The 14,381-nt window shown below is 35.9% G+C and overlaps 1 protein-coding gene across 2 annotated transcripts in view; it reads left to right on the plus strand.

Annotated features, from left to right (window-relative positions):
- LOC123715850 (teneurin-a) overlaps positions 1-5,762 on the plus strand; it is an 87,447-nt gene extending 81,685 nt beyond the window's left edge. For both annotated transcript variants that reach the window (XM_045671198.1, XM_045671199.1), the window contains 4 exons: positions 40-1,925; positions 2,440-2,593; positions 2,892-3,246; positions 4,420-5,762. In XM_045671198.1, coding sequence (XP_045527154.1) covers positions 40-1,925; positions 2,440-2,593; positions 2,892-3,246; positions 4,420-5,411 — 3,387 coding nt within the window. In that variant the 3' untranslated portion in view covers positions 5,412-5,762. The remainder of the gene's footprint in view (positions 1-39; positions 1,926-2,439; positions 2,594-2,891; positions 3,247-4,419) is intronic.
- Positions 5,763-14,381: the final 8,619 nt, after the last annotated feature.

Raw genomic sequence — 14,381 nt, forward strand, 5'->3', positions numbered from 1 at the left:
TTATAATTACCAATTATTCACGTACAATGTTTTATACAGGCTAGTGACACCGTGATTTACGTCTACGACGAGTTGGGTCGAGTGACAAAAATAATAATGCCATCAGGCGAACAAGTCCACATTGCGTCTGGATTGGCTAAAAACTATGGCCTCGCCGTGACCGTGTCTAATCCCGCCAGCACCATACCAGTTGGAGTAGCCAAGAAATGCGAGTACGTCTTACACGGGCAATCGTTTAAGCAAATCACAATCAACAACGGAAAACAAATAACCGAAGGCAAAATATACACGAACAACACTTTGGTACTTGACACGCCCTGGTCCGGCAAATTTGAGAGTATTGCCGCTGCGAAGCATCCCCTGCTGGAAGCCGCTTTGCCTATCGAGGCTGAAATGCTGCGAATGTGGTCACACCAAACGACAACATTCGGGGATGCCCTCATAAACAATATGTACTCTTTGTACACCTTGGTTGGTGATGTCAGGAATCCACAGCAGACACTTAACCGTGAGATATGGGTGAACGACTCGCGAGTTCTAATCATAGAATTCGACCAATTCAAGAGCAGAGAAACATTCTTCAACGCTGATAGAAATCCACTTTTCACAATCTCCTATGACGTTGCTGGATTACCTCTATCGTTCACACCGCACGGCGCTGGCGTTCCTTTGAACATCTCCTATGATCGATTTTATAGAATAAACGGTTGGAAGTGGGGTGTGACGGAGGAATCGTACAGCTACGACCCGCACGGCATGCTCTCAGAAATAACGAGTCCCCAGGACGGAACAAAGTTCATTTATTACAACGAAGGGAACCTCGTCTCCAAAATATCCTTAGCGAGTCAAAGAAGTTTCACGTACAAATACGACAAAGATGGCGGCTTGACGCACGTCATTTTGCCGTCCGGTACGAACCACTCGTTTAGCGTGCAACCGTCGATTGGATTTATACGTGTCACGTACACACCACCCGGCTCTTCCAAGAAGTATCTTCAGCATTACTCGCATTCGGGTGAACTGCTCCAAACCGTTTTCCCCGGGGATGGCGCGAGAATCATCTACCGATACTTCACGACAAATAAGATATCTGAAGTCGTTCATGGGGACGGTCAGACGCAAATACATTACGCAGAAAACAGTGGGTTGCCTTCTGAAATCTTGCACGTGGATCGCGACGTTGACTACCGCTGGGAGTCGACGTACGTCGGGGGATTGCTCGTTGAAGAGAGACTAGATTACGGCGCCAAAACCGGCCTCAGTAACGCTAAGATCATCTACGAATATGACAGCAATTACCGAACAGTGGCGGTTCAGGGACGGATAGGCGGGCAAACTCTAATCCCGTATCACATCGTCTATAATAGCAAGACTGGAGCGCCAGACCTGCTGGGTCAATTCACAGTTTCCAAGCAAAAGTGGAACGAGACGTCCGTGTACGATGGTATCGCGATGTTTTCCCGAACTCTGACTGATCAATTCCTGGAGCGAGAGATAACAGTGAATATCCATAGGATGGAAGTGTTCAGGATGGAGTTCTTCTACGATAAACATGGAAGGATTTCCCAAACGAGAACGCATACGCGGAACGTGGGCGTGAATACGTACACAAATGTTAAGAACTACACGTGGGACTGTGACGGACAATTGACGGGCGTAGAAGCACAGGAGCCCTGGGGTTTCAGATACGATGATAACGGGAATATGTTGTCAATGACGTATAGGGAAAACACCATTCCCATGGGATACAATGATATGGATAGGATTATTAAGTTTGGGGAGGGGCAGTATAGGTACGACAGTCGGGGGCTCGTATGGCAGAATGCTAGAGAAGAGAAATTCCAGTATAATGCGAAAGGTCTACTTATTAGAGCGACTAAACGTGGAAGATTTGATGTTAGATATTACTACGATCATCTAGATCGGTGAGTACTTTGCAATTTATGAATACTTTTTAAAAGGTAAATTTCTTTATATATAAGTATAAAGAAATTTACTATATTATGTATTAGTATCACAGAAAGCATACACAGTTAATTAAAAATATAATTAAAAACTAAACTAAATAAATCGCACACCATACTATCGGTCGCATACTATACTGGCGGTAATATTTTGATTTTCGTTCCCTTGTCTAATTCATGACACCTCCTAAAACTGAATTCTATAGCTCCTCCTTTACTATGCAAAGTAAGTGTGTCTTGTTTTAGAACTCTTGGTAGACGAGCTCAGTCTTTTAATTTATTTAAAAATCCTATTTTTGATCATTTATCTTCTGCCTCGCAGTTAGCTACTTATATATTTAAGAAAAATATTTAAGAAATTTAAAAAATTTGGGCGCCTTTTATCAAGCGATCTCTTCCAAGCAACCCTATGTATAATACATAAGAGAGAAAGCTTAAAATCTGATAAATAAACAATTTTATGTTTTTTTTACAGTTTGTCTACAAGAAAGGATAACTTTGGAAACGTAACACAATTCTTTTACACGAATAAAGCTAAACCTCACGAAGTTAGTCACATTTACTCGCCCAGAGAGAATAGATTCATAACATTGGTGTATGATGACCGCGGACATATCATTTATATGCAGGTAAATTATATACTTTTACTAATAAAGTGCTGAAACCAAATAAGACAGTTTTAACAAAGTGATTATAGATACTGAATTTAAGTAAATAATTAAAAATTCTATTATAATACAAAAATGCAAAAGTTGAAATTAATTTTAAAAAAATCTATATTATTATTACTATGTAGGGTAAGAATATTTTTAAATACTATATTTGTGTGTTGAATATACCATATATTAAATTGAAAGAGATATATGTTTTGGGTAGGGACCAATACTTAAGCCCAAAAATTACAACAAATGCCATTATTATTTTTAGGTGGCTCGTCACAAATATTACATCGCCACTGACCAATGTGGAACTCCTGTGATGGTCTTCAATCAATATGGCGAAGGCATCAGGGAGATGATGAGGTCCCCATATGGTCACATAGTCTACGACTCCAACCCTTATCTCTATCTACCCGTGGACTACTGCGGTGGTCTATTAGACCAGGTGACGTCATTGGTCCACATGTCGAACGGAAAAGTGTACGACCCTCTCATTGGCCAATGGATGTCGCCATTGTGGGAGAGTCTGATGGAGAGGATTCATGACCCGACGCATTTGCATTTATATAGATTTAACGGGAACGATCCTATTAATGTCAGGCCGCAGAATAAGAAGCCAACTGGTAAGTGGATTTATCATTCCTTCTCTTCTTTACTCCTCAATTTAGTTGTAAAAGTTCTTTGTTCAAAATTGAAATCTATTTACAAAGATAAGCAACTAGTGGCTTCAGCGTAAGACAGTTATCCCTGAGGTCGTGGGTTCGAGCCCCGATGCCCACGCACATCCGCTTGAGTAGTTGAGGAAAACATCGTGAGGAAACCGGCTTGCCTGAGACACATACAACGGCGTGTGTCAGGCACAAGAGGCTGATCACCTATTTGCCTTTTAGATTGACAAATGATCATGAAACTGATATAGAAATCTGAGGTCCAGACCTAAAATGGTTGTAGCGCCACTGATTTTTATTTTATTTAAAAGGCCAATTTCTAAGGAATTCATCATTCGCAATTTATTTATGAAAGAAATATTTTCGACAGGCTAAACCCATATTCATAGAACTTGCTATACCAGGGTAAAAAGGGATACCTAAAAATTAATCAGGATGCCATCTTAAACAGGAATTCGTTAATAATAATATATTGCAAGAATATGGTACAAAAATGTTATGGTGATACGATCGAAATTTGGCATATTCTGCCACACATAATGATGACGTGCAAATTTGACATAAATAGAATTGTGTAATATTTATTGATATCAGTCATATCAATTAGTCAACTCTTATATTATTTGTAATAAAATATCACATTATTAAAATATATTATAACGTTATCAAATTAATATTAATTATAATGTTTCACGCAAATAATAATTAATACGTGTGTGACCACGCACGCTTTCAATATGAATATCTTTTAATGTTTTTTGTAAATTATTATAAACCTAGATTGCCATACAAAACCCGTTTTACCTATAGAAGTCCAGATTAATTTTTGGCACAGCCATTTCTCCCTATATCTATTTCGAAATATATTTATTCCCGTTTACTTAAAGAAAATATGTTTTTGTGACCGAATAACATATTAAGTTTAAATATAAAATAGTACTGGTAGTACTTTTCAAACTATCAATTTTTTTCTTGTTTATCATACGATATTTATTTCGTAATTTTCAAAGATGACAAGACCTTACCACGCGTCATTGGACTGCTAACTAATTTAACATTGATCAACGAATAACATCACGATTAGGCGTTGAAGATACCTGGATAAACCTTTATAATAATCTTTTTCAGACCACCTAACGTGGCTCGAACTGCTGGGATACGACACCAAGAGCCTCGCCCCACAGCTGTACCCTGACGAGCTGCCCGGAGGCTCAGTATTGCCAAGAATCCCTCGCGGCCGACCTTTATGGGGAATGGCACCCGACTCCAGCGGTCCCAGTCTCCCATACGCGACATCTCTACTTCCGAGCGTCATCATAGAATCAGGTTTCCTGTCACACATGTCCAACAAGAGAATTGCCGACTTCAGAAGCCTCTCCATCCCGGCGATGTCCGCTCTCAAGGCGGACGCTCTCGACCTCACTCCGAAAAGAATCGGTTCGGATTCCGAACCACCCTTCGGACGTGGAATACTCGTCTCCAGAAACTCCCGCGGAAGAGCCGTTGTCACCACCGTGCCCTCCGCCAACGCCATCTACCGTGATGTCTACACGTCAGTGTTCAATCGATCTCATTTACTGCCATTCTCCTTTGTCGTCCACGGAGACCAGCAGGACGTCTTCTACTTCGTGAAAGAGGAGACCTGGCGCGCCGCGGACGACAAACAACAGTTAAAGAGGATGCAGGGCAAACTGAACGTGACGTTCCACGAAGTGACTGAAGGCGGCCGGTCCTACGCCGACGTGAAGATACACGGCCAGACGAGTATCGTGAACCTTCGATACGGAACCAGCACCGAGAGAGAGAAGCAGAGACTCCTCCATCACGCCAAAGCGTCCGCTATCAGAAAAGCGTGGCACCGAGAGCGCGAGATCCTTCGTGCCGGAATGGGCGGCTCGTTGGACTGGTCGGCAGCCGAGTTGGAAGAGATCCAGAAGGCGGGTTCCGCGACCGGCTACGAAGGGGAGTACGTTCACGATGTGGCGCGGTACCCGGAGCTGGCCGAAGACCCTTACAACGTTCGCTTCGTGAAGCGGCGCTCGGACCGCAGCGAGCGTCGACGTCGGAAGCGCTCGGAGTGCCCCTCCCCCTGGTGGCTCGCCTGGGAAGAACTCTGCTAGTGACGAGCCGTCGAATGCCAAATCGTGTGAATGTCTAGTGTGAGAGAGACGCGTGCGTGATAATATATTTTGTAAATAGTATCTATTAATTGTTAATTGTTGATGTATGTACGGTAGACGCGAATCCCTATCGCTGTGTAAATATGGAATTTTATTTGCAGGGAAGGATGGACCTTTTGAGAGGACTGATATTGAAATAAATGTATTGTATGTATAGATAAGATTTATGTGAATATGAAATTATTTATACTTATTTATCGGTAAAAAAGCTTCGATCGTGTCCAATGTTCTTATAAATTTAGATGAAGACTATTTGAAAGAATAATAAAAAGGCATACTTTTTTAACCAAATTGATGTTTTATTTATTACTTTTTTGTTATTTTATTTACCTTAAACAAACGTCCTAATCTCACTAACCGCAGTAAAACACATTTTAATATTTTCACCTACTAAAGGGCAAAGATTGTATTTAAATTCAATATACATATTTTGTTTCTTAGGACTCAAAGTGTTCTCAGACAGTACAAGTTGCCAGTCCAACAAATTGTTAGGACAATCAGCAGAGAAGTAAGCTCCCTGAAAGTGAATTGGTAAAATCTCATTCTATTATCGATTAACGACACTTCCATATGATAATGCGGCTAAATACTTGGACATGAAGATGTCAAATTCCGGTGGAAAGAACACAAGAATTAGATTTTCTGTTTATCTATTTTTATATCTTATGCATTAATTACGTTTAGTAAGTTGAGAATATTGTAAATATAACCACTCAATAAAACAATATGCCAGCTCGCAAGAAAAGTTTAGTTTCTTACAAGTCTAGATTAAATCTGAATTCTACGTAACTTCTACTTAACCCTACCAGTCCCACATAACACACCTGTCAATATATAAAAATTGATTCTTTATTAACCAGTAATAAGACAAAATAAATATGTTTATTATGGAACATAATATACAAGTATCACTTATTCCACGTCATTAAATTTAAATAGGTAGTCATCCTTACTCATCGGCAAAGAAGACGGAGGATGTAGGCCGAGACAAAAAGGCAGTGTAAAAAGCTCTCGGTACTCTTTTAACACAACATATCAAATCATCAAACAATACTTATTTTTAAACAAATATCGCAAATTAATTAGAAATAGCCTGTCTAGCACTAGTCCCAGGCCCTTTTATCAACTAGATAATCGTTAACTTCGTAGTAAGCCGTTCACAGCTTTTCTTTAGTACAGTTCTTAAATTTATTAAAAGGCACAGATAAGCCTCTGGATTTTTTTAAAGAAGAGTATCCCTTTTCCCAAAAAAGAATTACTAACTTTGATGGTCCAGTATGGGGAAATTGCAGCCTGCGTTTGTTCCGAGTATTAACATTGTGCGTATGTTCTATTCTAGTAAACTTATCACTATTTTTGTACACATACATAATATTTTCATAAATATATTGCGAGGGAAAGGTATATTAATTTCCTTGAATTTATATCTCAGAGATTCCCTACATTTTAAATAATAGAATAGCCTTTTTCTGTAGTATAAAAATAGTTTCGACTAAGCCGTTGCTCATTAAGCTGTGAAAGTAACTAAAATAAACAAGTCCAGCTGTATCGATATCATATTATCACCGAGCGAATTTTTTAACCGCGTAAGCCGCAGAACTAAGTCTCCTTGCCGATCCGTTAATAATCCGGGGAGACCTCTGAAGTTCTGAATACATGGTGATTCCAAGAAATACAGTTGTATCATCTAGATTCAATTCCTCATCATTTATAATTGATCTAGTTTCCATAACCCTTGCATTTTTTGCACAAAATTTAATGCATTTTGTTTTTTTGTATTAAGTAGAAGGTTATAAAAAGTTTATATTCCTATTTAAACTTTTTAGTTAAAAAGGAAAAAAACTTACACAGCAGTTCTTTGTGCCCATACGCTACATACACTGTTCAAAGTCAACTACTTATATCTGAAGTTTAGAAAGAACAATAAGACTAACTTGTCTGACCATAAATACTGTTATATAAAAATTTATCTTTATTTCAACTTTTAAATTATTTTTAATTTGGAACACGTTATTATTATAAAAATCTTCTTCGATTTTGCGCCATTTTACATATCTTTTATTGTTCATTATAAAATTACAATATGAAATGAGGTGTTTAAGAAAACAGAATTGCAGTGATAGCCTTGCACACAGTGGGTATGGTGCCGTCGGTCATATTCCAGACACTTCAAAAGCTTGGTATCAGCCGTATGTTCGTATATCGTACTATCAACTGATACAACAACACTTCGTCTATTGACGACCAGAAAAGATCGAGGCGGCCGCGTGCTGTTCGAACTACAAAGGCTGTTGATGTTGAATCCAGAATTCGTCGTAACCACATTAGGAAGCAAGAAATCTTACGCGAGAAATGAATATTCCCACTAGGATTCTGTCGCGTAGTTATCCACTCTCACGTACGTGGATACAACAGTATCCATAAAAATAATGGCGGCATCCGTACATGGATACTACAGTATCCAAAACGACAAGTTTAAGAAAATGACATCTAGTTGAAACTGAGGTTAGAGATAAACGTTTTAATCGACGTAGTAGCTTGAGAAATAGTTCACCCAATAAACTACAGATGGCAATGAAATATGATTAGATATTTGTAAAAAAAAAACCAAACTCAGTTGACTCGTTCTTGTGAATTTTGTGAACAAGTGTTTCGGAGTTTCGGCAATTATGTCGTAAGTACTGTAGTTTTATATTATATTTATTTAATTATCATATATCAAAATAAACTTGAATATTTGTACTTTACGATTATGATAGGCTAAGTTTTAAGTGTTAATAAAGTTTAATTTGAACTTTAAAATATTTTTGTCATGGGCAAAAAGTTGTCGACTGATTTATGCCTTTTTCAAATAGAAATACAATAAGATAATTTAAGATTCCCAAATAATATTGACGTGTTCCTCAGGTTTATTGTTATGGACAGTGCGGTATCCACGAACGTTAAAACAAACGTCATAAATAAGTAATTTGTACAAATTAAATAATTTGTTAGCAATTTTTGTTACTGACGTTGAAATACCTAAGGAAATCTTTTTACTAGTCCTATGGATTGCCGTCACTTATATGTATTAACACTTATATGTTAACCTAATTTGTATTGGTATTTGTTATAGGTGAAATACCACAATTACCGGTCAAGTGTACCGGGTGTACCAGGCGAAATACGTAAGTAAACCTCTCCTTAGACGAATGGATAAACCTTTTTACCAGACTCCTTTATTATATATTTCTTTTGCACGCTCTGAAGTTTATACGGCTCGATGGATTTTAGCTTCAGAAGTGTAAGATTCTAAATTATGAGTGACACTGGACATATCAAAATTAAGTCGACTTTTTTCATATATCTTTTAGAAGTCCTAGTAATATGAAATTATGTTACAGCGGACCTTCAAGTGGCTGCAAGTGGTGGACTTGCTGCGTGCTGGTATTCCAGATGCGAACACTGTTCCGAACTCACCAAGCTAGATAGCGATGACCAAAACTCCTGAAAAAAGGGGATATTCTTATGACGACATAATTTCAGGTGACGATTGAACCGATTGACCCTCTGTATATAATATTTCGTCAATGTACCTACATGAAATAAAACATAACTTTGATCAATTTCATTTCTTTAATATCGGGCCTTTTGATGGTAAATGTAATTTCAGCTTCTTTTATTTCAGGTACGGATATAGGTACCTAATCCTATCTAAGTATAATCAATTTCAACCGCAAGTTTCACAAATAGCCAAATAATTACATATTAAAGAACAGGATACTATAGTAACAAAATTGTTTCTTCAAGAGGTCAACGACAAAAAATTAGAACAGACAATTGACGAATGGATGAATGATGACTTAAGTGACTGTGACATCGAAATAGATGATAAGATCCGTCTTCCAATTGTAACATGTCGCAATGCTTCAACAGAGCCGACTATTCCCACTGACTTGACGCCTTACGAAGCTAGAATACTGGAGACTGAAGACCAGCAGAACGATCTCGTTTTGAGAGACTTTGTGCCAAGTGACTGTTTCGATTTTAATTAGACAAGACCCCGACAATTTTTACAGGACAAAGAGAGACTTTTACTGGGAATGGAGGACCGACTTTTACTATTGCAGACACGACACGTATCATCAACATTTTTTATAAGATTATTGACAATTACTTTATGGACAAAGATTGTACAGAGACTAATCGATACGCCAACCAAAAGATAACATCATTGAAAGAACAAAACAAGTGTCTTCCAACTTCGCGGCTTCATCGATGGTCGCCGACTGATAGGGACGAAATGGTCAGGTTTTTTAGCACTTACAAGGCCTATTCCCTCTACCGGAGGAGGAATCTTACTTCTTGTTCAATGGTTTCGGCACTATGGTGTATTTTTGTAAAATCACGACCTACAACAGGTATCTTTTGCTAAAGTTAATGCTCCATTTTGTCGACAATGAGACAATGAAAGAACCGACTAGACTATTTAAACCATGGATCATTAAAATGACTGTAGACAATATTTACAATTAAAGACAGTGGATCAGTCAAAAGGCCTTCTGCCATGATAAGCAGATGATAAGCTCTTTACTGATGAAAAGATTTTCACGATTGAAGAAAGTATAAGAAACAAAATTATAAAGTGTACGCTCACAGTTCTAAAGAAGCTGCTCAAGTGTTCCAAAAGTGGTCATCATCCTGCGTCAGTGATGGTTTGGTACAACGTGGTCATCATCCTGCGTCTTTGATGTTAAGGAGTCACAAAACTATATTTTTGTGAAAAAGTAGTGAAACCTTCAGCTAAAGTGTGTCAAGATACAGTCTTGGATCATGTTATGAATTAGCAGATAAAAGCCGAAAGTGGCCATTTCGTATTTATTTTGGATTTTTTTTCTAAGACTAATAAATATGTAGGTATAAATTTTAATCATATTACATTACTACATTAAAGAAATTGATTTTCATTTGTAACAGAAATATATAGCTGGTATGTATGATTTATTCCAAATCTCATTAATTATAAATAGATTGCGAATATAACCCTAAATATTGTGCTGGGATAGGAATTCCTAAAGAAATTTTTAATCCCTGCTGGATAACTAAAAATTCTATTTAATTTTATCTACAACGTTAAAGGAGGTCGAAAGGGGCTTGAACTGATACGGAAAAGGTTTGTACTGTCGTGTACTGATTTGAAATTAGAAAAATATATTAGCAAATCTAGCTAATAATAGTTGGTGTACAGTTCCCGCACTCTCATTAGCTCCGTTGTACGTGAATTCCTGGCTAAGCCAACCTAGCTCCTTCCAGAAGCACAGGAGTCTCATTGGTTAACCACAGGCATTACTGGACTACGTGGGTGACTGATTCCTCTGCGCTCTGCACATGGGGCTGACAAATGTAGCTAGTAGAAATAAGTAAACATATTGGCAAAAGTATGATAAAGTGTTTAAAACAAACATTCAATAATTCACACGTGAAACCTTCAAAAATGTTGGTTCAAGATAATGACACGAATGTAATTTTAATATCAATTATTAATTTTGAAAAAATGTATGATGAAAAAAGTTTTTATAATAAATAAAATCTAAAATAAGCCCTTTTTTCACTATCTAAATGTAGTATTACTGCCATATTGTCCCTACCATGGTTGATTCTAAGAGATCCGAAACCATTAATAACAAAAATATATAATAACGATAAAAATTATAGGAATAATTCTATTACAATTAATTAAAATCTGTTATAATCTTAGTAGTAATAAGGTAAAATGAAATAATTGTATTATTTGTATTCATATCTATGATAATAAAAGCCTTTTGTTAAACTTTATCTAATCCCACTTATTGTGTATTTGATCATTTTCTGATTTCACATCTATACTTGAGAAAATATCCTCTGCTGTATTGAATAAAACAAATCCTGTGAAAAACTTATTTATTTATGCTCGAAACATTAATTTCAGAACAACTTAAACTACTTTACAATATCAATTTATACACAATTTCATTAACACATTCATAAAAATCTTATACACATTCGTTAAGCGTTCAAACGCACATATTTACAACATAACATTGGAAACTTACAAAAAATCTCCATTTAAAAATAAAATGTTATTCCGAGTTAATTTACATAATTCCTCTACATTGAGCTACGTCATAATGAGATCAATCCGCACGATTCGACTACTTGTAAAAATATAATTATCGTATTTAAAAATAGAACGCATTATGGAAAAAATATTCTCGCCGTAAAAAGCAAACGTTAAAAATTGTGCGTAAAACATTTGATCTCAAAATACTAAAATTCGTTCAAAATTATGAATCATTTTAAAAATCGAACGAGTTGTATATCCAACAAAATTGGCGGGAATTTTTTATAGAATGCGCATCACACGGTTCTATATAAAAAGCACACGTTATTACGATTAGTCAGATATAGAAACCGGCCGAAATTAGAGGTATTAGGTTGGGAGTTTGGAGGCAGTGAAGTATAATATATTTGGATGGTCGTACGTATTATTTTAACATCGGTTGTCTTATATGCGAGACAACAGTCATTCAATGATAGCTGTCAATAAAATAATTATTTGTATTTTTTTAAATTTCGTATTTAAGTACATACTACATAAAACATAAAGATCTCGATAAAATGCACTTTGTGCAAGAGAGTCACCGTCAATTATGGCGGCTTATAAATTTTATAAGCTTCATCTCCTAAAAAGAACCAAAATTGTTTTAAATGGCGTGACCAGTCAGAGGTAAGACCTAAGTCAGAAGCTGAAAATGGTCACGTAATTGTCAATAAAAAATCAATTACTAGATTTATCGTTAACTTCAATACAGGAATAAGTACTTCATTGAAGTATTTTGTATAACGACTAACATGGCAGTGTGTGCGACAGAGACAACGCTAATGCCGAAATGAAGCGATTGTCTCTTTCCAAAGATCGATGTGGAGTATCGCCGGGAACTGTGATATCGTGAATGCAGTAGGTATATTAATCTAGGACCAGTACCCTGACTTTGACAATGTACTACTAATATTTGTTTGTAAATTCTTAATTTTCACATCGGATTTTTATAAGAAGTCACATACAAATTTTCGTTTTTATTTTGTCAAACACCTGTCATTCGATATTTGAATTCACGCCATTCGTGATTGGTCGATACTTTAGCCAATCACGACATGTTCGAAATTCAAATACTAATTTTGATAATAAACATCGCCTTTATTTCATTGAAATTCTACTTGTATACATCATTGTACTTTATTGTTCTATTTACAATTGGCTTATAATACTGATTCAGCCGTGTATATATATGTACAAAAACAACATATCATTGACTTTACATACGTTATAAACATACTATAAGCCTAAATTAGTTGAATATCGTTCAATTAGTAGTGATTAAACATTCAATGAGGCTTTATATATAAACGTGGACGAGGGAACCAGATATGGTACTACTATTAACGCGATTTATAAAAGCTGTTTCCCTAACGCCTTACAATTCGTATTTGCGACGGATCGTAGATCTCTGTTTTTATTTTACAACTAGTTTACATGCCTGGTTTTTATTGTTATTATGATAACATTTAAATACACTTTCACTGGTTTAAAACGGAACAGTTATTTGTTTAATAAACAGTGTAAACTCTATATAACGACACAAAAGAAACTGCGATTTGGGACGTTATAAAGAGATGTCGTTACATGGAGTGAATATAAACGGTCAGTCTACACGTGCAAGCAATCCCAATTTGTAAACAAAAGAATGAATTTTTAGGAAAGTTCGTATGCATGATACCGGTAGTCGAGTTTATTGCGGACTAATAAACCGACAGAAAAACGTACACAGCTGCGCAGTATAAAAAGTGTTTTTTACTCAATTGTCGTTATTGAGAGTGGGTGTACTGCTATGTAGAGTATCATTATATGGAATATAGGCTACACGAACCAAAGCCATTTAATTTCGATGCTTTAGAGTTCGTCGTTAAATCGAGTGACATTACATGGAGTTTACACTGTATTTTGAAGTTGTAGATGTGAAGACTGAAATTTAAACTAGGCTTATAGGTACCCGAAAGACTTTAAAATAAAGAAAATCCTATTCAATTTTGTAATTTATACATTGTAAAATATACATATACTAACATTAGCTAAATCTTTCTAGAGTCAATTAACTAATCACGAATTAATCAAAATATTCATAATTAACACAAAACGGTCAGTATCAGAGGAATCGATGACGTAACATGCTTGTAAATAATGACTTAGACTAATCCCTCAACTGTTTTTAACTTCGTAAAAGACTTTATCGAAATATATTTATCTTTATTTCGAAACCGTTAAACGAAATTTTTACTAAATATAGTTATCAATGCCATTTTGTTACATCGTCAAAATCTACAGAAGGAATTTGATATGTCTATTTAATTTCCCAGTAGATGGCGCTAAATTAAAAACGTTAATTAACTGAAATTTATAACATAATTAGTATATATAGAGAAACAGTTACTAAACAAGTTGTCACCTAGCATTTAGGTGACTTAAATGTTTATAAAAAAAGTGTTACTATTTGTTTAGCTACGGCAGATTTTGACATTAATGTCAATTATTTAATAGTGTGATTTTTAGTATAGTCACAGTTTTTACGACATTAATGCCAGAGGAATAACATTTTTAGTTGAATATAATATTTGGATTTTTTTCAATTGACCTATGCATAAAATATCTTTAGAATAAATTATAATATCTAGAATCCTTATAATAGCTAGAAAGAGTTCCTATAAAAATGTAATCATAGAAAATATTAAGTTATATAACTAAAATAAATCAATGGCGCTACAAACTTTTTACGTCTTGGCCTCAGATTTCTGTATCTGTTTCATGATTATTTGTTAATCTAATAGGCAAGTGGG

The sequence above is a fragment of the Pieris brassicae genome, chromosome 10 (genome assembly GCF_905147105.1).
Source record: "Pieris brassicae chromosome 10, ilPieBrab1.1, whole genome shotgun sequence".
NCBI classification, from domain to species: domain Eukaryota; kingdom Metazoa; phylum Arthropoda; class Insecta; order Lepidoptera; family Pieridae; genus Pieris; species Pieris brassicae.